We start from the raw sequence: 27,500 nt of genomic DNA on the forward strand, positions 1-27,500 counted from the left end.
CTGGGATAGTTCTTTCCTCTGACGGTAAAATCAGTATTGCACTGTGCAGATCAAACACACAGGAGACAGTAAAACTTAATTAAAAGCAACTTTTAGCCCAGAGACAGTTCAATCAGCTTGATAAAGCTGTCATTCTGACTCAGGTCTTACGGTCTATCTCTCATTCATACACTACGTGTGGGTTTACTGCCCATTTCTCATCTTTCATACAAAGCAGAGAATACACAACGTGTGTGCCCACGGCACATATGTTCGTGGGCATAGAACATGGGTACGTGGGCATGGGGTATAGGTTCTTGGGCATGGTACATACGTTTTTGGACATGGGACATACGGTTTTTGGACATGGGACATACGGTTTTTGGACATGGGACATACGGTTTTTGGACATGGTACATACGGTTTTTGGACATGGGACATACGGTTTTTGGACATGGGACACACGGTTTTTGGACATGGGACATACGGTTTTTGGACATGGTACATACGGTTTTTGGACATGGGACATACGGTTTTTGGACATGGGACACACGGTTTTTGGACATGGGACATACGTTTTTGGGCATGGTACATACGGTTTTTGGACATGGGACATACGGTTTTTGGACATGGGACATACGGTTTTTGGACATGGTACATACGGTTTTTGGACATGGGACATACGGTTTTTGGACATGGGACACACGGTTTTTGGACATGGGACATACGGTTTTTGGACATGGGACACACGGTTTTTGGACATGGGACATACGGTTTTTGGGCATGGGACATACGGTTTTTGGACATGGTACATACGGTTTTTGGACATGGGACATACGGTTTTTGGACATGGGACATACGGTTTTTGAACATGGGACATACGGTTTTTGGACATGGGACATACGGTTTTTGGACATGGGACATACGGTTTTTGGACATGGGACATACGGTTTTTGAACATGGGACATACGGTTTTTGGACATGGGACATACGGTTTTTGAACATGGGACATACGGTTTTTGGACATGGGACATACGGTTTTTGGACATGGGACATACGGTTTTTGGACATGGGACATACGGTTTTTGAACATGGGACATACGGTTTTTGGACATGGGACATACGGTTTTTGGACATGGGACATACGGTTTTTGGACATGGGACATACGGTTTTTGGACATGGGACATACGGTTTTTGGACATGGGACATACGGTTTTTGGACATGGGACATACGGTTTTTGGACATGGGACATACGGTTTTTGGACATGGGACATACGGTTTTTGGACATGGGACATACGGTTTTTGGACATGGGACATGTTTTTGGGGGGAACACAGGATATAGTTATTTTATGTTGTGGGTAACAATGGGAGGCATCAACAGGTACTGTTGTTGAGACTTTATGCTGTAAATATAACACCAGAGAATAGTTTATTAGTATTTACCTGTTGTAAGATATAAACATCTTCTGTGTAATCATCACCATCTGCTGTGCCAATTCACCAGCTCCTGTATAATCGTCCCCAGCTGCTGTGCCAATTCACCAGCTCCTGTATAATCGTCCCCAGCTGCTGTGCCAATTCACCAGCTCCTGTATAATCGTCCCCAGCTGCTGTGCCAATTCACCAGCTGCTGTATAATCGTCCCCAGCTGCTGTGCCAATTCACCAGCTGCTGTATAATCGTCCCCAGCTGCTGTGCCAATTCACCAGCTCCTGTATAATCGTCCCCAGCTGTTGTACTACTTCAGCTACTGTATGTTCGTCCCCAGCTGCTGTACCAATTCGCCAGCTGCTGTATAATCGTCCCCAGCTGCTGTGCCAATTCACCAGCTCCTGTATAATCGTCCCCAGCTGCTGTGCCAATTCACCAGCTCCTGTATAATCGTCCCCAGCTGCTGTGCCAATTCACCAGCTGCTGTATAATCGTCCCCAGCTGTTGTACTACTTCAGCTACTGTATATTCGTCCCCAGCTGCTGTACCAATTCGCCAGCTGCTGTATAATCGTCCCCAGCTGCTGTGCCAATTCACCAGCTGCTGTATAATCGTCCCCAGCTGCTGTGCCAATTCACCAGCTCCTGTATAATCGTCCCCAGCTGTTGTACTACTTCAGCTACTGTATGTTCGTCCCCAGCTGCTGTACCAATTCACCAGCTGCTGTATAATCGTCCCCAGCTGCTGTGCCAATTCACCAGCTGCTGTATAATCGTCCCCAGCTGCTGTGCCAATTCACCAGCTCCTGTATAATCGTCCCCAGCTGCTGTGCCAATTCACCAGCTCCTGTATAGTCGTCCCCAGCTGTTGTACTACTTCAGCTACTGTATGTTCGTCACCAGCTGCTGTGCCAATTCGACAGCTGCTGTATAATCGTCCCCAGCTGCTGTACCAATTCGCCAACTGCTGTATAATCGTCCCCAGCTGCTGTACCAATTCGCCAGCTGCTGTATAATCGTTCCCAGCTGTTGTGCACGTTACCAGCTCTTGTACAGTCGCCTCAATGGCTGTGCAATCGTGATCAGCTGCTGTATAATCGTCTCTGACCGATGTACAGCTCACCAGCTGCTACACAACTGTGGCCAGCTGCTGTATAATCGCCCCCAGCTGTTGTTAAAGCTCAGCTGTTGTATAATCGTCCACAGCTGTTGTACAGCTCACCTGCTGCTATACAATCGTTCTTAGCTGTTGTACAATTCACCAACTGCTGTACAGTCGTCCCCAGCTGCTGTAAATCATACCTAGCTGCAGTACAATCGTCCCCAGCTGCTGTAAATCATACCTAGCTGCAGTACAATCGTCCCCAGCTGCTGTAAATCATACCTAGCTGCAGTACAATCGTCCCCAGCTGCTGTAAATCATACCTAGCTGCAGTACAATCGTCCCCAGCTGCTGTAAATCGCACCTAGCCGCTGTACAGTCGTCCCCAGTTGCTGTAAATCATACCTAGCTGCAGTACAATCGTCCCCAGCTGCTGTAAATCATACCTAGCTACAGTACAATCGTCCCCAGCTGCTGTAAATCATACCTAACTGCAGTACAATCGTCCCCAGCTGCTGTAAATCGCACCTAGCCGCTGTACAGTCGTCCCCAGTTGCTGTAAATCATACCTAGCTGCAGTACAATCGTCCCCAGCTGCTGTAAATCATACCTAGCTGCAGTACAATCGTCCCCAGCTGCTGTAAATCATACCTAGCTGCAGTACAATCGTCCCCAGCTGCTGTAAATCGCACCTAGCCGCTATACAGTCGTCCCCAGTTGCTGTACAGCTCACAAACTGCTGTACAGTTGTCCCTAGCTGCTGTAAATCTTACCGAGCTACTATAGAACCGTCCCCAAATAAACTAATACCACGCACATCTACACATAGGCGTATATAGGTGCCCACACAGGTTTCTAGGCAACCTAGTAGCACCTAGGTGAATCGACGGCGGCCTAGGTGCAGCAGCAGGTGACGGAGGAGAACAGCAGCAGACAGCAGGAGGCAGGGGGAGGGTCCTTGCTGGACTAGCGTACTACTGCTGGTCTGCATTGCTGCTGGTTCCTTGGCTGGTTGACAAAAATAATTATTATTAAGTTGCTTAGTATTATTAAGCTTATTATTATTAATATCATTATTATAAATTTTGCTTTGTTATATATATATATATATATATATATATATATATATATATATATATATATATATATATATATATATATATATATATATATATATATATATATATCGGAGCAATAAATGCTGTAATTACAGTAAAGTGATAATAAATGTTGAAACTACATGAAAGGATCAATAAAGGCGAGTAATGGTTGAAGTAAGAGTGTTGTCTCACCTTTAAAGACATGAACAAGGATTGAAGCTGTGAGAGTGTTGGAAGGTGCACACTGGTAGCGTCCAGAGTGATGTAGCGCCGCTTTACTTACCAGTAGAGTGGTAACTGTACGACCATTACCTTGTTCAACTGTCACCTTCATGCTGTCATCATTCTCGTAGTTAATGACCTGTAAGATACCTTGTTAGTGGTAGTGGTGGTGACTGTTAGTGGTAACTGTACGACCATTACCCTGTTCAACAGTCACCTTCATGCTGTCATCATTCTCGTAAGACACCTTGTTAGTGTTGGTGGTGGTTGTTAGTGGTGGTGATTGTTAGTGGTGGTGGTTGTTAGTGGTGGTGATTGTTAGTGGTGGTGGTTGTTAGTGGTTCTGATTTAAGAAATCGTAATGACTCTATGACGGCGGGTTCAATCCCGGCCGGGGGTATGGTTCTGATTGTTAGTTGTGGTGGTGGTTGTTAGTGGTATGGTTGTTAGTGGTGGTTATTGTTGTTAGTGATAGTGGTAACAGTAGGAACAATAGTGTGAATGTTATATTACACTCCATAGTAAATGTTTAACCAAACATTCTCTCTCTCTCTCTCTCTCTCTCTCTCTCTCCCCCATTTTGTCTATCTTTCTCATTCATCAATCTCTTTATCTCACATTTTCTCACTCCCTCTCCCTTATTATCTCCCTCATTCTCTCTTTTTTGTGTGTCTGTTCATTCTTCCTCCCTTCTCTTTCTCTTTTATTTTCTCTCTCTCCACCTGTGTCTCCGACATTCTCTATCTCTCTTCTCTCTGTCTCCGTCATTCTATGTATCTCCGTCATTCTGCGTGTCTGTGTGGTACAGACAGTAAAGTAACATTACGTTGCTGTCTGTGTGGTACAGACAGCAAGGTAACATTATGTGCTGTCTGTGTGGTACAGACAGCAAGGTAACATTACGTTGCTGTCTGTGTGGTACAGACAGCAAAGTAACATTACGTTGCTGTCTGTGTGGTACAGACAGCAAAGTAACATTACGTTGCTGTCTGTGTGGTACAGACAGCAAAGTAACATTACGTTGCTGTCTGTGTGGTACAGACAGCAAGGTAACATTATGTGCTGTCTGTGTGGTACAGACAGCAAAGTAACATTTACGTTGCTGTCTGTGTGGTACAGACAGCAAAGTAACATTACGTTGCTGTCTGTGTGGTACAGACAGCAAAGTAACATTTACGTTGCTGTCTGTGTGGTACAGACAGCAAAGTAACATTACGTTGCTGTCTGTGTGGTACAGACAGCAAAGTAACATTACATTGCTGTCTGTGTGGTACAGACAGCAAGGTAACATTACGTTGCTGTCTGTGTGGTACAGACAGCAAGGTAACATTACGTTGCTGTTTGTGTGGTACAGACAGTAAAGTAACATTACGTTGCGGTCTGTGTGGTACAGACAGCAAGGTAACATTATGTGCTGTCTGTGTGGTACAGACAGCAAGGTAACATTACGTTGCTGTCTGTGTGGTACAGACAGCAAAGTAACATTACGTTGCTGTCTGTGTGGTACAGACAGCAAAGTAACATTACGTTGCTGTCTGTGTGGTACAGACAGCAAAGTAACATTACGTTGCTGTCTGTGTGGTACAGACAGCAAAGTAACATTACATTGCTGTCTGTGTGGTACAGACAGCAAGGTAACATTACGTTGCTGTCTGTGTGGTACAGACAGCAAAGTAACATTACGTCGCTGTCTGTGTGGTACAGACAGCAAAGTAACATTACATCGCTGTGTGGTACAGACAGCAAAGTAACATTACGTTGCTGTCTGTGTGGTACAGACAGCAAGGTAACATTTACGTTGCTGTCTGTGTGGTACAGACAGCAAGGTAACATTACATCGCTGTGTGGTACAGACAGCAAGGTAACATTACGTTGCTGTCTGTGTGGTACAGACAGCAAAGTAACATTACGTTGCTGTCTGTGTGGTACAGACAGCAAGGTAACATTACGTGCTGTCTGTGTGGTACAGACAGCAAAGTAACATTACGTTGCTGTCTGTGTGGTACAGACAGCAAAGTAACATTACGTTGCTGTCTGTGTGGTACAGACAGCAAAGTAACATTACGTTGCTGTCTGTGTGGTACAGACAGCAAAGTAACATTACGTTGCTGTCTGTGTGGTACAGACAGCAAGGTAACATTACGTTGCTGTCTGTGTGGTACAGACAGCAAAGTAACATTACGTCGCTGTCTGTGTGGTACAGACAGCAAAGTAAAATTACATCGCTGTGTGGTACAGACAGCAAAGTAACATTACGTTGCTGTCTGTGTGGTACAGACAGCAAGGTAACATTTACGTTGCTGTCTGTGTGGTACAGACAGCAAGGTAACATTACATCGCTGTGTGGTACAGACAGCAAAGTAACATTACGTTGCTGTCTGTGTGGTACAGACAGCAAAGTAACATTACGTCGCTGTCTGTGTGGTACAGACAGCAAAGTAACATTACATCGCTGTGTGGTACAGACAGCAAAGTAACATTACGTTGCTGTCTGTGTGGTACAGACAGCAAGGTAACATTACGTTGCTGTCTGTGTGGTACAGACAGCAAGGTAACATTTACGTTACTCTGGTCTACAGTGTTGAGAACTTTCTTCACACAGCCAACATTTGCATAGTATTACCAGCCAGCCTTTGTTTTAAATAACGGCCACCAGTGTCTCTGCTGCTGCTGTTGCTACCACTTCTACTGTTATAGGTATAGATAGGTAGATAGATGTGGTCTTACCTCTCCTCTGTGGTACCAGAAGATGTACTCTGGAGGTGCAGGACTTGGACTCACAACACAGGTAAGGTTGAGTGCTTCTCCCTCTGCTGTGTGGAGCTCTGGCGAGTGCACGATCTGAGCTCTCGGTACTGTAATGGCGAGTAGTGACACTGAATCATGGGCTACCTGAAGCCTAGTCTGCGGGGTTACACTCTTAAGGGGTCCACACGACCCCTGCCGAGGTTCCACTCACACCAAAAGGGTCCACACGACCCCTGCTCAGGCTCCACTCACTCCTCAGGGGTCCACTCGACCCCTGCTGAAGCACCACTCACACCTAAGGTGTCCACACAACCCCTGCTGAAGCACCACTCACACCTAAGGTGTCCACACAACCCCTGCTGAGGCACCACTCACACCTAAGGTGTCCACACAACCCCTGCTCAGGCTCCACTCACACCTAAGGGGTCCACACAACCCCTGCTGAGGCTCCACTCACACCTAAGGGGTCCACACAACCCCTGTTTAGGCTCCACTCACACCTAAGGGGTCCACACAACCCCTGCTGAGGCTCCACTCACACCTAAGGGGTCCACACAACCCCTGCTGAGGCTCCACTCACACCTAAGGGGTCCACACAACCCCTGCTGAGGCTCCACTCACACCTAAGGGGTCCACACAACCCCTGCTGAGGCTCCACTCACACCTAAGGGGTCCACACAACCCCTGCTGAGGCTCCACTCACACCTAAGGGGTCCACACAACCCCTGCTGAGGCACCACTCACACCTAAGGGGTCCACACAATCCCTGCTGAGGCACCACTCACACCTAAGGGGTCCACACAACCCCTGCTGAGGCACCACTCACACCTAAGGGGTCCACACAACCCCTGCTGAAGCTCCACTCACACCTAACGGGTCCATACAACCCCTGCTGAGGCACCACTCACACCTAAGGGGTCCACACAACCCCTGCTGAGGCACCACTCACACCTAAGGGGTCCACACAAACCCTGCTGAGGCTCCACTCACACCTAAGGGGTCCACACAACCCCTGCTGAGGCTCCACTCACACCTAAGGGGTCCACACAAACCCTGCTGAGGCTCCACTCACACCTAAGGGGTCCACACAAACCCTGCTGAGGCTCCACTCACACCTAAGGGGTCCACACAAACCCTGCTGAGGATCCACTCACACCTAAGGGGTCCACACAACCCCTGCTGAGGTTAAACTCACACCTAAGGGGTCCACACAACCCCTGCTGAGGCACCACTCACACCTAAGGGGTCCACACAACCCCTGCTGAGGCACCACTCACACCTAAGTGGTCCACACAACCCCTGCTGAGGATCCACTCACACCTAAGTGGTCCACACAACCCCTGCTGAGGATCCAATCACACCTAAGTGGTCCACACAACCCCTGCTGAGGATCCACTCACACCTAAGGGGTCCACACAATCCCTGCTGAGGCACCACTCACACCTAAGGGGTCCACACAACCCCTGCTGAGGCACCACTCACACCTAAGGGGTCCACACAACCCCTGCTGAAGCTCCACTCACACCTAACGGGTCCATACAACCCCTGCTGAGGCACCACTCACACCTAAGGGGTCCACACAAACCCTGCTGAGGCTCCACTCACACCTAAGGGGTCCACACAACCCCTGCTGAGGCACCACTCACACCTAAGGGGTCCACACAAACCCTGCTGAGGCTCCACTCACACCTAAGGGGTCCACACAAACCCTGCTGAGGCTCCACTCACACCTAAGGGGTCCACACAAACCCTGCTGAGGATCCACTCACACCTAAGGGGTCCACACAACCCCTGCTGAGGCTCCACTCACACCTAAGGGGTCCACACAACCCCTGCTGAGGCACCACTCACACCTAAGGGGTCCACACAACCCCTGCTGAGGCACCACTCACACCTAAGTGGTCCACACAACCCCTGCTGAGGATCCACTCACACCTAAGTGGTCCACACAACCCCTGCTGAGGATCCACTCACACCTAAGTGGTCCACACAATCCCTGCTGAGGATCCACTCACACCTAAGGGGTCCACACAACCCCTGCTGAGGCTCCACTCACACCTAAGGGGTCCACACAACCCCTGCTGAGGCTCCACTCACACCTAAGGGGTCCACACAACCCCTGCTGAGGCTCCACTCACACCTAACGGGTCCACACAACCCCTGCTGAGGATCCACTCACACCTAAGGGGTCCACACAACCCCTGCTGAGGCTCCACTCACACCTAAGGGGTCCACACAACCCCTGCAGAGGCTCCACTCACACCTAAGGGGTCCACACAACCCCTGCTGAGGCTCCACTCACACCTAAGGGGTCCACACAACCCCTGCTGAGGCTCCACTCACACCTAAGGGGTCCACACAACCCCTGCTGAGGCTCCACTCACACCTAAGAAGTCCACACAACCCCTGCTGAGGCACCACTCACACCTAAGGGGTCCACACAACCCCTGCTGAGGCTCCACTCACACCTAAGGGGTCCACACAACCCCTGCTGAGGCTCCACTCACACCTAAGGGGTCCACACAACCCCTGCTGAAGCTCCACTCACACCTAACGGGTCCATACAACCCCTGCTGAGGCACCACTCACACCTAAGGGGTCCACACAACCCCTGCTGAGGCACCACTCACACCTAAGGGGTCCACACAAACCCTGCTGAGGCTCCACTCACACCTAAGGGGTCCACACAACCCCTGCTGAGGCTCCACTCACACCTAAGGGGTCCACACAAACCCTGCTGAGGCTCCACTCACACCTAAGGGGTCCACACAACCCCTGCTGAGGCTCCACTCACACCTAAGGGGTCCACACAAACCCTGCTGAGGATCCACTCACACCTAAGGGGTCCACACAACCCCTGCTGAGGCTCCACTCACACCTAAGGGGTCCACACAACCCCTGCTGAGGCACCACTCACACCTAAGGGGTCCACACAACCCCTGCTGAGGCACCACTCACACCTAAGTGGTCCACACAACCCCTGCTGAGGATCCACTCACACCTAAGTGGTCCACACAACCCCTGCTGAGGATCCACCCACACCTAAGTGGTCCACACAACCCCTGCTGAGGATCCACTCACACCTAAGGGGTCCACACAATCCCTGCTGAGGCACCACTCACACCTAAGGGGTCCACACAACCCCTGCTGAGGCACCACTCACACCTAAGGGGTCCACACAACCCCTGCTGAAGCTCCACTCACACCTAACGGGTCCATACAACCCCTGCTGAGGCACCACTCACACCTAAGGGGTCCACACAAACCCTGCTGAGGCTCCACTCACACCTAAGGGGTCCACACAACCCCTGCTGAGGCACCACTCACACCTAAGGGGTCCACACAAACCCTGCTGAGGCTCCACTCACACCTAAGGGGTCCACACAACCCCTGCTGAGGCTCCACTCACACCTAAGGGGTCCACACAAACCCTGCTGAGGCTCCACTCACACCTAAGGGGTCCACACAAACCCTGCTGAGGCTCCACTCACACCTAAGGGGTCCACACAAACCCTGCTGAGGATCCACTCACACCTAAGGGGTCCACACAACCCCTGCTGAGGCACCACTCACACCTAAGTGGTCCACACAACCCCTGCTGAGGATCCACTCACACCTAAGTGGTCCACACAACCCCTGCTGAGGATCCACTCACACCTAAGGGGTCCACACAATCCCTGCTGAGGATCCACTCACACCTAAGGGGTCCACACAACCCCTGCTGAGGCTCCACTCACACCTAAGGGGTCCACACAACCCCTGCTGAGGCTCCACTCACACCTAAGGGGTCCACACAACCCCTGCTGAGGCTCCACTCACACCTAAGGGGTCCACACAACCCCTGCTGAGGATCCACTCACACCTAAGGGGTCCACACAACCCCTGCTGAGGCTCCACTCACACCTAAGGGGTCCACACAACCCCTGCTGAGGCTCCACTCACACCTAAGAAGTCCACACAACCCCTGCTGAGGCACCACTCACACCTAAGGGGTCCACACAACCCCTGCTGAGGCTCCACTCACACCTAAGAAGTCCACACAACCCCTGCTGAGGCACCACTCACACCTAAGGGGTCCAGACAACCCCTGCTGAGGCTCCACTCACACCCTCACATAAAGTCTTAATAAATCAATAAAGCCTGCAATAATACATTTAATAATAAACGTCAATAAAGTTAATTGATAAACTGATAAAGATAATAAAGAATATTTAGAAATAGCACAATTTAAGCTAGAGAAAGTTGATAAGAATCTTTATTGAGAAAAATAAAGCCAGTTGATTAATATACAGTAATAAAGAACATCAAAATTTGTGAAAATAAAAATAAAAAATTATTTTATTTAGAGGGAAATGAAGACAGTTAAAGGTTAATGTAGACTAATAAAGTCGTTTAAAATCTAGTAAAAATTAATAAAGTCGTTTAAAATCTAGTAAAAATTAATAAATTCGTTTAAAATCTAGTAAAAATTAATAAAGTCGTGTAAAATCTAGTAAAAACTAATAAAATCGTGTAAAATCTAGTAAAAACTAATAAAATCGTGTAAAATCTAGTAAAAACTAATAAAATCGTGTAAAATCTAGTAAAAACTAATAAAATCGTGTAAAATCTAGTAAAAACTAATAAAATCCTTTTTTAAGAGGCTAATGAAGGTTTATCTAGAGTAATAAAGTCTAGTGAAAGGTTTTTAGAGACGAATAATCATTGATATTGACTAATAAAGTCCACTGAGACTCTTAAAAATTATTAAATTTATTTTTAGAGACGAATGAAGGCAGTTAAAGGTTAATAAAGATAGAAAAAGGGGAGGTGCAGTACCCCCTGGGGGAGGTGCAGTACCCCTTGGGGGAGTGCAGTGCCCCCTGGGGGAGCGCCGTGTCCCCTGGGGGGAGGTGCAATGTCCCGGGGGAGTGTAGTGTCCCCTGGGGGAGGTGCAGTACCCCCTGGGGAGGTGTAGTACCCCCTGAGGGAGGTGCAGTGCCCCATGGGTGAGGTGCAGTACCCCTTGGGGGAGTGCAGTGTCCCCTGGGGGAGCGCCGTGTCCCCTGGGGGGAGGTGCAGTGTCCCGGGGGAGTGTTGTGTCCCCTGGGGGAGGTGCAGTACCCCCTGGGGAGGTGCAGTACCCCCTGGGGGAGGTGCAGTGCCCCATGGGGGAAGTGCAGTACCTTTTGGGGGAGTGCAGTGTCCCCTGGGGGAGCGCCGTGTCCCCTGGGGGGAGGTGCAGTGACCCGGGGGAGTGTAGTGTCCCCTGGGGGAGGTGCAGTACCCCCTGGGGAGGTGCAGTACCTCCGGGGGGAGGTGCAGTACCCCATGGGGGAGTGTAGTGTCCCCTGGGGGATGTGCAGTTCCGTGTCCCCTGGGGGAGGTGCAGTGTCCCCTGGGAGGAGGTGCAGCCCCTTTGGGAGGAGGTGCAGCACCCCTGGGGGAGGTGCAGTGCCCCTGGAGGGAGTGCAGCACCCCTGGGGGGAGGTACAGTTCCAGGGGGTACAGTGCACCTGGGGAGGTACATTTCTCTGGGGGGGTAGTGCCCCGGGGGTATATTGGCTTATTGGTAATCATTATAGTGGATCTGATGCAAAGATTCTCACATATACACATGTGTACGCGCGCGTGTGTGTGTGTGTACACACTGGTGTGTATGCTGGTGCTGAGTATACGTGGACACACACACACACACACACACACACACACACACACACACACACACACACACACACACACACACACATGATAAAGTATAATCGGCGTAAAGAGCGGGCAAGCAGAGGAGAAACAGCATCAAGGTGAGTGATGGTAACCCAGAGATGCAGCCGGGTAAAAGTTAATGGTACAAAAGCTTGGATGAAATGTGAAGAACAAAGAACGCTGGAGAACAAGTAAGCGAGCAGGTGAGCCAGAAATACTCTGGGTAGGAAGACAGGATGAATGACAATCTGAGAATGACATGTTATCGAAAGCCAGATCTGAGCCGAGGTTATTACACAGCCACATTAGAAAGAAGACAGCTATGAAGGTCAAGGTACTAAGGTTGGAGAAGGAGGGGAGCTCACAAGGAATGATCAGAATGTCTGTGAGAAACAGAACGGAGGTTTTCTCTGTGGAATAAGGAATATTACCAGTGAGTCCAAGAGGGAGAGTGCACCTCCAAGTACTAGAAACACTGCATACAACAGGTGTAGAAACTAGTGGGTGAACTTGATACCTAGAAGGCAGTGTGACCAGACATCTCTCAGTGGGTACTGACAGGAGCATAAGAACTGTATAAACTACTGGCAGTGATAGTCAACAAGTCACTTGAAATAGGGCAGCTGCCTGATCTCTGCAGAACACTTAACATAGTCCCGATATTAAAAAAAGGGACAAACAGGTAGCATTAAGCTACAGACCAGTGTGACTGACATAATATGTAAGGTTATGGAGAAGATTACCAGGAGAAGACTAGTGCATCACCTCGATATCAATGGATTCTTAAAAACACAAATAACACATGAGAGAAACCGTACCACGGGCAGGGATAGAACCCGCGATCAGAGAGTCATAAAATTCCAGACCGACGCGTAAGCCCCTGGGCCAGCTGGCTACAAACTTACTTTTATGGTCACAGCGGTGCCGATGCTGACCTTCCTATCGTGTATAAATATACATAGTTGGACAAATCTTGTTGTAGCCAGCTGACCCAGTGGCTAGCGCGTCGGTCTGGAGTTTTATGACTGATCACGGGTTCAAGCCCCGCCCCTGGTATGATTTGTTTACAATCGTGTCATTACGATTTTGTGAGACACACGAGAGTGATGGGTGGACTGTATATATCAATACTATAAGAAGTGCGTCTTGTACATAGCTGACAAGAGACTAGGGTACAGCTAGAGGAGTAGATAGGAATAACAAGGACAGTTCCATACAGAAATAAAGTTCACAAAGGAGAAACAAACTTTAAGACGATGTTTTGGTCTAAGTATGACAGACCTCACGCAGCAGAGTGGACCAGTGAAGAGGCGGGACCACAACTGTGAATCGACCCCTGGAGCTAAAAATGGGTGAGCACACACACACACACACACACACACACACACACACACACACAATGTTTCTGGACTTTACACATTTAATATTCCACTTGCTGGGGTTGAACTCCGACAACCACTTTTCTGGCCGGTGTTACCTCCTGCTACATAACCTTCTCTACCCCTCACCTACCCTCCCCACACCACCCCCTTCCCCTCACAACCCCTTCCTCTCACTCTCACCATCCCCCACCTCTACCAGGTCTCCCACACATCGTTCATTACCACCAATGATTGTCATCGTCTTGGAGTGCCATGTTACTCACAGGAGGAGGAGCAGGAGGCGGCCATCATATAATTAACCAATTATTACCTCCTTTATTGAAGCCATCACAATACTTTATTAAATTATCTCTGGTTTTAATTAAGTTGTTGCAACACAATCACAGAACACCATTACACCAGGGAATATTCTCTGGTATTACACTAGGGAATATTATCTGGTATTGCACCAGGGAATATTCTCTGGTATTACACCAGGGAATATTTTCTGATATACCAGGGAATATTCTCTGGTATTACACCAGGGAATATTCTCTGGTTAATATTCTGGTATCACACCAGGGAATATTCTGTTTAATATTCTGGTATTACCCCAGGGAATATTCTCTGGTATTACACCAGGGAATATTCTCTGGTTAATATTCTGGTATCACACCAGGGAATATTCTGTTTAATTTTCTGGTATTACACCAGGGAATATTCTCTGGTTAATATTCTGGTATCACACCAGGGAATATTCTGTTTAATATTCTGGTATTACCCCAGGGAATATTCTCTGGTATTGCACCAAGGAATATTCTCTGGTATTACACCAGGGAATATTCTCTGGTTAATATTCTGGTATCACACCAGGGAATATTCTGTTTAATATTCTGGTATTACCCCAGGGAATATTCTCTGGTATTACACCAGGGAATATTCTCTGGTTAATATTCTGGTATCACACCAGGGAATATTCTGTTTAATATTCTGGTATTACCCCAGGGAATATTCTCTGGTATTACACCAGGGAATATTCTCTGGTTAATATTCTGGTATCACACCAGGGAATATTCTGTTTAATATTCTGGTATTACCCCAGGGAATATTCTCTGGTATTACACCAGGGAATATTCTCTGGTTAATATTCTGGTATCACACCAGGGAATATTCTGTTTAATATTCTGGTATTACCCCCAGGGAATATTCTCTGGTATTACACCAGGGAATATTCTCTGGTTAATATTCTGGTATCACACCAGGGAATATTCTGTTTAATATTCTGGTATTACCCCAGGGAATATTCTCTGGTATTACACCAGGGAATATTCTCTGGTTAATATTCTGGTATCACACCAGGGAATATTCTGTTTAATATTCTGGTATTACCCCAGGGAATATTCTCTGGTATTACACCAGGGAATATTCTCTGGTTAATATTCTGGTATCACACCAGGGAATATTCTGTTTAATATTCTGGTATTACCCCAGGGAATATTCTCTGGTATTACCCCAGGGAATATTCTCTGGTTAATATTCTGGTATCACACCAGGGAATATTCTGTTTAATATTCTGCTATTACCCCAGGGAATATTCTCTGGTATTACACCAGGGAATATTCTCTGGTTAATATTCTGGTATCACACCAGGGAATATTCTGTTTAATATTCTGGTATTACCCCAGGGAATATTCTCTGGTATTACACCAGGGAATATTCTCTGGTTAATATTCTGGTATCACACCAGGGAATATTCTGTTTAATATTCTGGTATTACCCCAGGGAATATTCTCTGGTATTACCCCAGGGAATATTCTCTGGTATTACCCCAGGGAATATTCTCTGGTTAATATTCTGGTATCACACCAGGGAATATTCTGTTTAATATTCTGGTATTACCCCAGGGAATATTCTCTGGTATTACACCAGGGAATATTCTCTGGTTAATATTCTGGTATCACACCAGGGAATATTCTGTTTAATATTCTGGTATTACCCCAGGGAATATTCTCTGGTATTACACTAGGGAATATTATCTGGTATTGCACCAGGGAATATTCTCTGGTATTACACCAGGGAATATTCTCTGGTTAATATTCTGTGTGTGTATAAACTCGCATTTCGTAATTACGTTTTAAATACAAGTTGATTTAACGAATGATCGTAGTGTGTTGATAATACTAATAAAATGATACTAAAAGTTGAACCAATCAGAGCCACGTTCCAAGTTCCCTTAACGAACCCTCTGATTGTCGGACCACTCATTGTCAAACAGCCATAACGAACCCGCTCTGGCGGACCAATCACACCCCAAACAATAAACCCGGTTTCTGTTAGATCAATGAAACCCAAACACGGATATTAAAAACAACCTGAGTTTTGGACCAGAGCTAAACGACCGCTCTGTATACCAGCATAATTGGAAAAAATAAACACAAATACAGTATAATGGGATTCTTTATTGACTAGGTTTCGCCCATGTTTCGCCCGGGTAGGTCCATCTCAGATACATCCTCCCCAACATTCTCCACCTGACTCTCCACACTGTATATACTCGTGTACACTTATGTACAGTTCATGACATTTATTAAAGGGAACGTTTCGCCACGAGTGGCTTCATCAGTGGCGAAACGTTTCCTTTAATAAATGTCCTGAACTATACATAAATATCTTTCGCAACATCTTGTCGGTATCACCATACCATTCCCTCAGATCTGTTTGTGACTTGATAAAGGCCACTGGTGGGCGAAACGTTGTCAATAAAAGATCGCTTTATACCTGCATTCGCGTTTATTTTTTGTATTAATGTTAGAATTACCGAAAATATGTGAGATAATGGGACACAAGTGCAACTCATATGACATTTTATTGAGGCAACGTTTCGCTCTCCAGGAGCTTGATAAAGCTCCTGGAGAGCGAAACGTTGCCACAATAAATGTCACATTAGTTGCACTTGTGTCCTTTTACTATACATATTGTCGGTAATTCTACCAACTTTATTACTAACGTAAGAACATAAGAAAGAAGGAACACCGCAGCAGGCCTTCTGGCCCATGCGAGGCAGGTCCAAGTCTCCTACCGGCTTAAGCCAATGCTCTTCTGGCCCATGCGAGGCAGGTCCAAGTCTCCTACCGGCTTAAGCCAATGCTCTAACCTAGTTAGGTCATGTCACATAGTTTCCTCTTTTCAGACGGATATCTGGATACCTTCATTACTGATTAATTAGACACATGTGCAACTCTTGGGTATCTTTATTGAGGAAACGTTTCGCCACACAGTGGCTTCATCAGTCCATATTTTATACCATTTTAATGTTCAATCTGTCAGACACTGCAACACAAGGGTATCTTGGTACAGACCTGCAATCAACTTCGACAACTTCCACTAGTGAGAGGGGCTGGATTTGAGAGGGACCTGACCTCTCAACATCTGCGTTCTTACCTCTCCTAGTGGCCTACGTCTCACCTCTTGGCGCTATAAAAAGCTCCATCCTGTCACTTCTTCTCCATATTGTTTCATACTATGGAACAATGCTCTTCTCCAGACTGAGGGACTGACCACCTCAAAACTTTAAGGGTGATGGACTGATTACATCGTCTTCAAGTATCTTCTGCTTCTATCAACTTTTCTGTACTCGACTGAAGAAGCCTACTGTGTAGGCGAAACGTTTCGAAATAAAGATACCTAACTGTTGCATATGTGTCTTACCTAACAGTCCATACACAGGAGAAGCATGAAGAACAGGAGGAGAATGAGGTAATCAGTCCCTCAACCTTGAGTCAATGTGGTCAGTCCATCAATCTTGAATAGAATGGACTGACCACATCGACTCAAGGTTGAGGGAATGATTACCTCATTCTCCTGTTCTTCATGTTTCTCATGTGTATGGACTGATGAAGCCACTGTGTGGCGAAACGTTTCCTCAATAAAGATACCCAAGAGTTGCACATGTGTCTAATTTGTCAACATGTCGGTTCTCTGAACCATTCATCTACCAACCTTCATTACTAGCAACAACTGCTATCTCGTTCACTTCTCCCTTGCCAACGATTCTGTGTTAGTGCAATGGTTCGTGGAGGAATTACCGCTTCATAATGACACGGGAATTTACAGGCAGACAGATAGCAGAGTGATAATGTTGACAGTTTGAGGCCAACAGCTGGCAGCAAGTTGATGATCATTTGTTCAGTGGTTTAGATTGCAAGGAATGTTCGTTTACGAGACAAGGTGAACCACTGTCATGCCCACCTGTGCGATGCTCAGGTGTTTATGTCTGTCTGTCTGTCTCTCTCTCTCTCTCTCTCTCTCTCTCTCTCTCTCTCTCTCTCTCTCTCTCTCTCTCTCTCTCTCTCTCTCTCTCTCTCTCTCTCTCTCTCTCTCTCTCTTTCTCTCTTTCTCTCTCTTCTGTGCTCCAGTTCCCTGAATACCTTCCTTACCCCCCCACAGGCGCTGTATAATCCTATGAGTTTAGCGCTTCCCCTTGATTATAATATTCTCTCTCTCTCTCTCTCTCTCTCTCTCTCTCTCTCTCTCTCTCTCTCTCTCTCTCTCTCTCTCTCTCTCTCTCCTAACATTCGTACATTGGCTGGTCACACATTACATGGCTCCTGGAAGGCGTTTAAAAGCTACTAATGTCTTAAAATTAAATAAGTGAAAGCTAGATGTGAAGTGTTCCTTTGTTTTGAGAGAGAAAGAGAGCATTAAAGACTTCTTAGAGGATGAATCGGCAAACCCTTAAGGAAGTCATACCATTATTTCCGTGGATAGTTCAGGGGGGTCAGTGCCCCCCTCCCCGGTAGACCCCCTCCTGGTCAACTTGTGATGATCAGCTTTGGACTCATCTCTTCTCGCACTAAATTGAAAGCATTGTTGCTTTAATCAGAGTACACATTACTACACACTTTTCTGCTGTTATGTTAACATTGCATTAGTTACCCCTTACAACCAGATACTTCAGCAAACACGCCTGTCTATCTGTCTGTCTGTATCTGTCTATATCAGTCTGTCTGTCTATATATTTATACACACATACACACAAAACAACCACCAGGGGAGTTGAATGATAGCTTTAGGCCTTTCGTGTTGCAATCAACACCATTAGGTGCTTGCAATGTCGTAGAAATGAGAAGGATGATGTGTTGATTGCAACAAGAGAGTCCTAGAGCTATCATTTAATTCTCCCAGTGGTTTTTTGCACACACACACACACACACACACACACACACACACACACACACACACACACACACATACACACACACACACACACACACACACACACACACACATATACACACACACATACACATACACACACACACACACATGTGGTATGTATTAACAGTATCTCCCCCTCATACCTCCCCCATACACACGAACACACACACACACACACACACACACACACACACACACATACACTCCCCCCCTCACCACCGACATCTCACTACTTCCCCTGATCCCTCCCCTCCCTCGTTCACCCTCCCCTCCCCCGTTCACCCTCCCCCTACCCACCCCTCCCCACTCCTCTCCCACATAGCCACAGTTCCTCCACTACCTCCTCCCCACACTCTGTCATACACACTACTAACCTAACATACAGAACTACATAGGTTTCCCACTCTGAGGCAATCAGGATAAAACAAAAATGGGTTGCCAGAGAGCAACAAGAAAAACCAAGGGACAGGAGGAGGAAGCTGCAAAGGAAGATTGGGCAGCAGAGCTCATAAAAAGGGATCATGAATGGGAAAAGAAACTAGAAGAACTTAGCATGAGAATGGAAGAGAGGATAGATATGGAAAGCAGGAAGTGGGAGGTGCATGTCAAAGCAGCAGAAGCTAGGATACAGAGTTTAGAAGAGGAACTGAAAAATCTGAAACAGCCTAAAGAACTAAAGAACATTTTGGGATTGACAGCTGAGACTGCTACCTCAGTCACAAATAAGGGGACTGTAGGGAAAGAAGGAGCACAACTGCATGGAGAAGCTCTATCAGAGGAGACTGTAGTAAATGAAAGAGCTAAGCTTTATGTGGAGGCCCTAACAGACAGCAACAGAGCCCAAGGAAAGCCGAGAAGGGAAAATGACAGGCCACTGAGCCCAAGTACATTAGCTGGTGAAACTGAAGAAAGGAAAGCTGCAGTGGAGGAAACCAAATTAAATGAGGGGATACACAGGGATATGCAGTGGGAGAATGAAAGGGTGAGGTCAGTCTTTGTGTATGGGCTCCAGGAAATTGAAGGGGAAACATATGAAGCAAGAAAACAAGGGGAAAAAAGCAATTGAAAGCATCATGAAAGCAATAGGAGAAGACGACATGACCCAGCTGGAAAATTTTCGGAGAATAGGGGGGTTTGTAAAAAAAAGAACCCGGCCAGTGAAAGTGACCTTCAAGGCAGAAGCGACTCGGACCAGGATCCTGCAGGAGAAAGCACGATTAAGGGACATGCCAGCATACAGGAAGGTGTATCTCGACCGCGACAGAACACAAGAAGAAAGGCAGAAACTGAGGGAGATGGTACAAAGGCGAAAGGAGGAAAAGAGATCCCAGACCCAGGAAGAAGATCAAATACAGCCTCCCTCACAACTTCCTATTGAAGCCTCCCAACCAGGTCAACCCCAGTGCAACCAAACACTCTAAATCAAAACACCCATGCCACATCCAATGCCCCCACCCACTACATTACAAACTCCACTCCCACAGCAACCACCCATAGTTCCTCACCAGGTCTCCCACTTCCCCAACCCCAATATACCTCCCAGACCACAGTCTTAGAAAAGAAGTTGAAGGTGTGGTATACAAATGCAGATGGAATAACAAACAAGTATGAGGAGTGGCACGAAAGAATCAAGGAGACATCCCCAGACATAATAGCACTCACAGAAACAAAACTCACCAGAATAATAACAGATTCAATCTTTCCATCCGGATATCAAATCCTCAGGAAAGACAGAGGGAGGAGAGGGGGAGTAGGAGTTGCACTGCTCATTAAAAACCAGTGGGGTTTTGAGAAAATGGAAGGAATGTATGGCACAGGCGAAAGTAGGAACAATCCAGTCTGAGGGACATAAGGTGATAATTGCAGTAATGTACAACCCACCACAGAACTGCAGGAGGCCAAGAGAAGAATACGATGAGAGCAACAGAGCAATGGTCGACACACTAGCTGAGGTGGCCAGGAGAGCACACATGGGGGGAGCAAAGTTACTAGTTATGGGTGATTTCAATCACAAGGAGATTGACTGGGAAAACCTGGAGCCCCATGGGGGTCCCGAAACATGGAGAGCCAAGATGATGTGATACTGGAAAACCTCATGCATCAACATGTTAGAGAGACTACCAGAGAGAGAGGTGAGGATGAACCAGCAAGACTGGTCCTTGTATATTACTTGTATATTACTAGTTTATACCTAGTTGTACTTTAGTTCATTCCAGCACAACACATAGACAACATCAACTTCATTATGTGTATTAGTGACTATACTCTATATGACCAAAATACTCTAGCTATATACTTGTCCAAACTTCCTACCACTACAGATATCAGTACTAGAACTCAACACACAACTCAGGATATAAATAACCATAATTTAAACCTAGAAGATGATTGATCACGTTGACCCTGATCTAAACCTCCATAATCTGACACCCAATCAAAACCTATTGGAAAGTAACTGCCTTTATCAGACAGCATCACAAGCCAGCACTATCCTAAGCAATGCTAAAAGTCTATCAGTACTTAACTACAACATTAGGTCCTTAAGCAAACACTATGATGACTTCCTAGCACTCCTTGAATCACTAAAGACACCCTTCTCCTGCATTATTCTTACTGAGACCTGGCTTAAGCAGGACACAATAGATATCTACCCTCTACCAGGATACACAGCAATTCACAACTGCAGACCAAACCAAGTTGGGGGTGGTATTGCAATCTATTACTCTAACCAATTATCTTGTATTAGCACCACTTGCTTTAGTGATGAATATGGGGAATACATTTTTGCTAATTTTACTGTAAAAAACCTTAAGACACCTATAACAATCGGTGCCATTTACCGGATACCTCACACAAACATCCCAAATTTCAGTGAGAAATTAAAGTCACTAATAACAAACAGACAAATGAATAAGCACCACCTTCTCTTAGCTGGAGACTTCAACATCAACCTTGGCTTACTAGATGATCAGCCTGTAACTGATTTCATCAACAATGTGAACAACACACTTCTCATACCAACAATAACTAAACCAACCAGGCTCACTGAGACAAGTGCAACCATAATAGACCACATATGGACCAATATACTAGCCCCCCTTAAATCAGGGATAATCACAGATAGCACTACAGACCACTACCCTACCTTCCTCCTGACAAACATTAGTAAACCACCACTTGAATACAACAAAGTCTCATTTAGACTTCATGACGAGGCCTCAATAAGGAAGTTCACAGCTGACCTAGAGACTGTTGACTGGCCTACAGAATTCTCCAAGGCCAATGGTATTGATGACTGGACAGACATTTTTCTTAACAAATTACTTAGACTATACAACAAACATTGTCCTATAAAAACGAAACAGATCACAAACAAACGGCTTGGTTGCCCATGGCTAACCAGCACCATTCTGAAATCCATTGACAAGAAACACCAATATGAAAAGCAATATAGACAGGGCTTAATACACGAAGATATTCTTAAACACTATTCATCAGTTCTCACCAAACTAATAAAGAAAGCCAAACAACTATACTACTCCAGTAGATTCACAGACACTAGAGGAGATATAAAAAAGACCTGGAAAACACTCTCTCAGATTCTAGGGACCCACAAACTGAGAAAAACCAAGAATATTGTCCTAACTAAACCTAATGAAACACCACTACATCCCACTGACACAGCTAACAAGATAAACGACTTCTTCTCAACCATAGGATCTAATCTCGCCAATAAAATCTCACATACCAATGCCCATGCCGGGGACTACCTAGATGGGAATTTCCCTAATTCCTTCTATCTTGCTCCAACTGAGCCCACGGAAGTCACCGAGATTATAAAGCCACTTAAAAATAACTCGGGGAATCTGTCTCATGTCCCACCATTACTGTACAAGCGAGCGGCCCATGTCCTTTTGCATGCTATTTCATTACTTTTTAACAAGTCACTAGAAACTTGCACCTTCCCGAAACTACTCAAGATGGCAAGGGTTACACCAATACATAAAGGTGGTGACCCTACAGACTTAAACAACTATAGGCCAATATCTAACTTACCATTGCTATCCAAAATCTTTGAGAAACTCGTGCACAGGAGACTATATTCATTTATAACGGCACAAAACATACTCAACCCCTGCCAATTTGGATTCAGGAAAAATAAAAGCACTAATGATGCAATCATAAAAATGCTAGATCTGCTTTACACAGCATTGGAAAATAAGGAATATCCACTAGGAATTTTTATTGACCTAAGAAAAGCTTTTGACACAGTAGACCACGACATCCTACTCCACAAACTTGATCACTACGGTATAAGAGGCCATGCGCTTGCTTATTTCAAATCTTACATTACTAATAGGTATCAGTATGTCACCATTAAAGACACAGCATCAACAACACGGCCACTTGATACTGGAGTTCCGCAGGGAAGTGTCCTTGGTCCCCTGCTCTTCCTCATATACATCAATGATCTTCCAAACGTATCCCAACACCTGAAACCCATTCTCTTTGCTGTCGACACGACTTATGTCATCTCTCACCCTAATCTTGCCACCCTCAACACCATTGTTAACGAGGAGCTGATCAAAATATCGACTTGGATGACAGCCAATAAACTTACGCTTAACACTGACAAAACCTACTATATTATGTTTGGTAGCAGAGCAGGAGATGCACAAATTAACGTTAAGATCGACAACACACTAATTACCAGACATAATGAGGGCAAATTCCTAGGCCTATACCTTGACAACAACCTGAAATTCATCACCCATATCCAACACATAACCAAAAAAGTATCCAAAACGGTTGGGATCCTCTCCAAGATACGATACTACGTGCCGCAAAATGCCCTTCTCACACTATACCACTCACTTATTTATCCATACCTCACCTATGCTATTTGTGCTTGGGGATCAACTGCAGCAACACACCTAAAGCCAATAATAACCCAACAAAAAGCTGCAGTAAGAATAATCACTAAATCCCATCCCTGGCAACACCCCCCCCCACCACTCTTCATAGATCTAAACTTACTCCCTGTTCAGAACATCCACACTTACTACTGTGCAATCTACATCTACAGGACCTTAAACTCCAATATCAACCTTGACCTAAAATGCTTTCTTGATAGTTGTGACAGAACCCACAGGCATAACACCAGACACAAACATCTCTACGACATTCCCCGTGTCCGACTAAACCTTTACAAAAATTCAATGTATGTCAAAGGCCCTAAAATCTGGAACACCCTACCTGAGAACTCTAGAACTGCAGACACATTCATCACCTTCAAAACTACCATTAGAAAACATCTTATCTCCCTGATACACCCCGTCAAATAACTACACGAATACCACCTGGTAGTTCACACTTACACTCGCTCACCCATTTGACCATAAACAGAAATATTAATCTCATTCTTAAAATAATGAATCCTGTGATACTCCAAAACTGAAACTATGTACTGTGCCAAAACAAAAGCATTCACATTGCTAAACTCACAAACTAGTATTTAATCACTTAGCCATAATACCAACTTACCTCATAATTTGTAATATTTTAAAATTAAGAATTAAACTAAGTCTGCCCGAAATGCCTAGCCATGCTAGGTGTTCTAGTGGTACACTCTGTAATCATTATTTTACTACATGTAAACCACACAATAACCAAATTCTGTAAACTCAGCATTATAATCCTTATAGAGAATAAACTTTGAATTTGAATTTGAATTTGAGTAGTTCGGACATCGAGGGTATCATGTATGAAAGGCCTCTGGGAGCTAGTGATCATGTGGTTCTGTGCTTTGACTACATAGTTGAGCTGCAAGTGGAGAGAGTAGCAGGAATAGGCTGGGAAAAACCAAACTACAAAAGGGGGAACTACTCAGGCATGAGGAACTTCCTTCAAGACATTCAGTGGGAGAGGGAACTGACAGGAAAACCAGTACAAGAAATGATGGACTATGTAGCAACAAAATGCAAGGAGGCAGAGGAGAGGTTTGTTCCCAAGGGAAACAGAAATAATGGGAAGAACAGAACGAGTCCTTGGTTCACCCAAAGGTGTAGGGAGGCAAAAACTAGGTGTACTAGAGAATGGAAAAGGTACAGAAGACAGAGAACTCAGGAAAATAAAGAAATTAGCCGAAGAGCCAGAAACGAATATGCACAAATAAGAAGGGAGGCTCAGAGACAATATGAAAATGACATAGCATCAAAAATAAAGACTGACCCGAAGCTGTTGTACAGAAACATCAGGAAGAAAACAACAGTCAAGGACCAGGTAATCAGACTGAGGAAGGGTGATGGGGAATTCACAAGAAACGACCGAGAGGTATGTCAGGAGCTCAACACAAGATTTAAAGAGGTATTTACAGTGGAAACCAGTAGGACTCCAAGAAATTAGAACAGGGGGGCACACCAGCAAGTGCTGGATGAGGTACATATAACCAAGGAGGAGGTGAAGAAGCTGCTATGCGAACTTGACACCTCAAAGGCGGTGGGACCAGACAACATCTCTCCATGGGTCCTTAAAGAGGGAGAAGAGATATTGTGTGAGCCATTAACAAAGATCTTCAACGCATCATTTGAAACTGGGCAACTCCCCGAGGTATGGAAAATGGTAAATGTAGTCCCAATTTTTAAAAGGGAGACAGACATGAGGCACTAAACTACAGACCTGTATCACTAACGTGTATAGTATGCAAGGTCATGGAGAAGATCATCAGGAGGAGAGTGGTGGGGCACCTGGAAAGAAACAAGTGTATAATTGACAACCAGACGGTTTCAGGGAAGGAAAATCCTGTGTCACAAACCTACTAGAGTTTTATGACAAGGTGACAGAAGTAAGACAAGAGAGAGAGGGGTGGATCGACTGCATATTTTTGGACTGCAAGAAGGCCTTCGACACAGTTCCTCACAAGAGGTTACTGCAAAAGCTAGAGGATCAGGCACACATAACAGGAAAGGCACTGCAATGGATCAGAGAATACCTGACAGGGAGGCAACAACGAGTCATGGTACGCGACGAGGTGTCAGAGTGGGCGCCTGTGACAAGCGGGGTTCCACAGGGGTCAGTCCTAGGACCTGTGCTGTTCTTGGTATATGTGAACGACATAACGGAAGGGATAGACTCAGAAGTGTCCTTGTTTGCAGATGATGCGAAGTTAATGAGAAGAATCAAATCGGATGAGGATCAGGCAGGACTACAAAGAGACCTGGACAGGCTACAAGCCTGGTCCAGCAACTGGCTCCTTGAATTTAACCCTGCCAAATGCAAAGTCATGAAGATTGGGGAAGGGCAAAGAAGACCGCAGACACAATATAGTTTAGATGGCCAAAGACTGCAAACCTCACTCAAGGAAAAAGATCTGGGGGTGAGTATAACACCGAGCATATCTCCTGAGGCGCACATCAATCAGATAACTGCTGCAGCATACGGGCGCCTGGCAAACCTACGGATAGCGTTCCGATACCTCAGTAAGGATTCGTTTAAGATTCTGTATACCATTTACGTCAGGCCCATACTGGAGTATGCAGCACCAGTTTGGAATCCACACCTAGTCAATTACGTCAAGAAATTAGAGAAGGTGCAAAGGTTTGCAACAAGACTAGTCCCAGAGCTACGGGGATTGTCCTACGAAGAAAGGTTGAGGGAAATCGGCCTGACGACACTGGAGGACAGGAGGGTCAGGGGAGACATGATAACGACATAAAATACTGCGCAGAATAGACAAGGTGGACAAAGACGGGATGTTCCAGAGAAGGGACACAGACACAAAAGGTCACAATTGGAAGTTGAAGACTCAGATGAATCAAAGAGATGTTAGGAAGTATTTCTTCAGTCATAGAGTAGTCAGGCCGTGGAATAGCCTAGAAAGTGACGTAGTGGAGGCGGGAACCATACATAGTTTTAAGGCGAGGTATGATATAGCTCATGGGGCAGGGAGAGAGAGGACCTAGTATCAATCAGCGAAGGGGCGGGGCCAGGAGCTGTGACTCGACCCCTGCAACCACAAATAGGTGAACACAAATAGGTGGACTGCAAGAAGGCCTTTGACACAGTTCCTCACAAGAGATTAGTGCAGAAGCTAGAGCATCAGGCGCATATAACAGGAAGGGCACTGCAATGGATCAGAGAATACCTGACAGGGAGGCAACAACGAGTCATGGTACGTAATGATGTATCACAGTGGGCACCTGTGACGAGTGGGGTCCCACAGGGGTCGGTCCTAGGACGAGTGCTATTTTTGGTATATGTGAACGACATGATGGAAGGGTTAGACTCAGAAGTGTCCCTGTTTGCAGATGATGTGAAGTTAATGAGGAGAATTAAATCTGATGAGGACCAGGCAGGACTTCAAAGAGACCTGGACAGACTGGACACCTGGTCCAGCAAATGACTTCTCGAATTTAATCCTGCCAAATGCAAAGTCATGAAGATAGGGGAAGGGCACAGAAGACCACAGACAGAGTATAGGCTAGGTGGTCAAAGACTGCAAACCTCACTCAAGGAGAAAGATCTTGGGGTGAGTATAACACCGAGCATGTCTCCGGAAGCACACATCAATCAGATAACTGCTGCAGCATATGGGCGCCTGGCAAACCTGAGAACAGCATTCCGATACCTTAGTAAGGAATCATTCAAGACACT

At 46.0% G+C, this 27,500-nt stretch overlaps 1 protein-coding gene across 1 annotated transcript in view; it reads right to left on the bottom strand.

Annotated features, from left to right (window-relative positions):
* Window positions 1-1,220: 1,220 nt before the first annotated feature.
* Window positions 1,221-27,500, bottom strand: part of LOC128697139 (zwei Ig domain protein zig-8-like) — a gene marked incomplete at its 5' end in the record, with an annotated part of 51,728 nt that continues 25,448 nt past the window's right edge. Inside the window, 3 exons of the mRNA XM_070080398.1 lie at window positions 1,221-3,523; window positions 3,808-3,976; window positions 6,565-6,692. Coding sequence (XP_069936499.1) covers window positions 3,390-3,523; window positions 3,808-3,976; window positions 6,565-6,692 — 431 coding nt within the window. The remainder of the gene's footprint in view (window positions 3,524-3,807; window positions 3,977-6,564; window positions 6,693-27,500) is intronic.

The sequence above is a fragment of the Cherax quadricarinatus genome, unplaced genomic scaffold (assembly GCF_038502225.1).
Source record: "Cherax quadricarinatus isolate ZL_2023a unplaced genomic scaffold, ASM3850222v1 Contig397, whole genome shotgun sequence".
In the NCBI taxonomy this organism is placed as follows: domain Eukaryota; kingdom Metazoa; phylum Arthropoda; class Malacostraca; order Decapoda; family Parastacidae; genus Cherax; species Cherax quadricarinatus.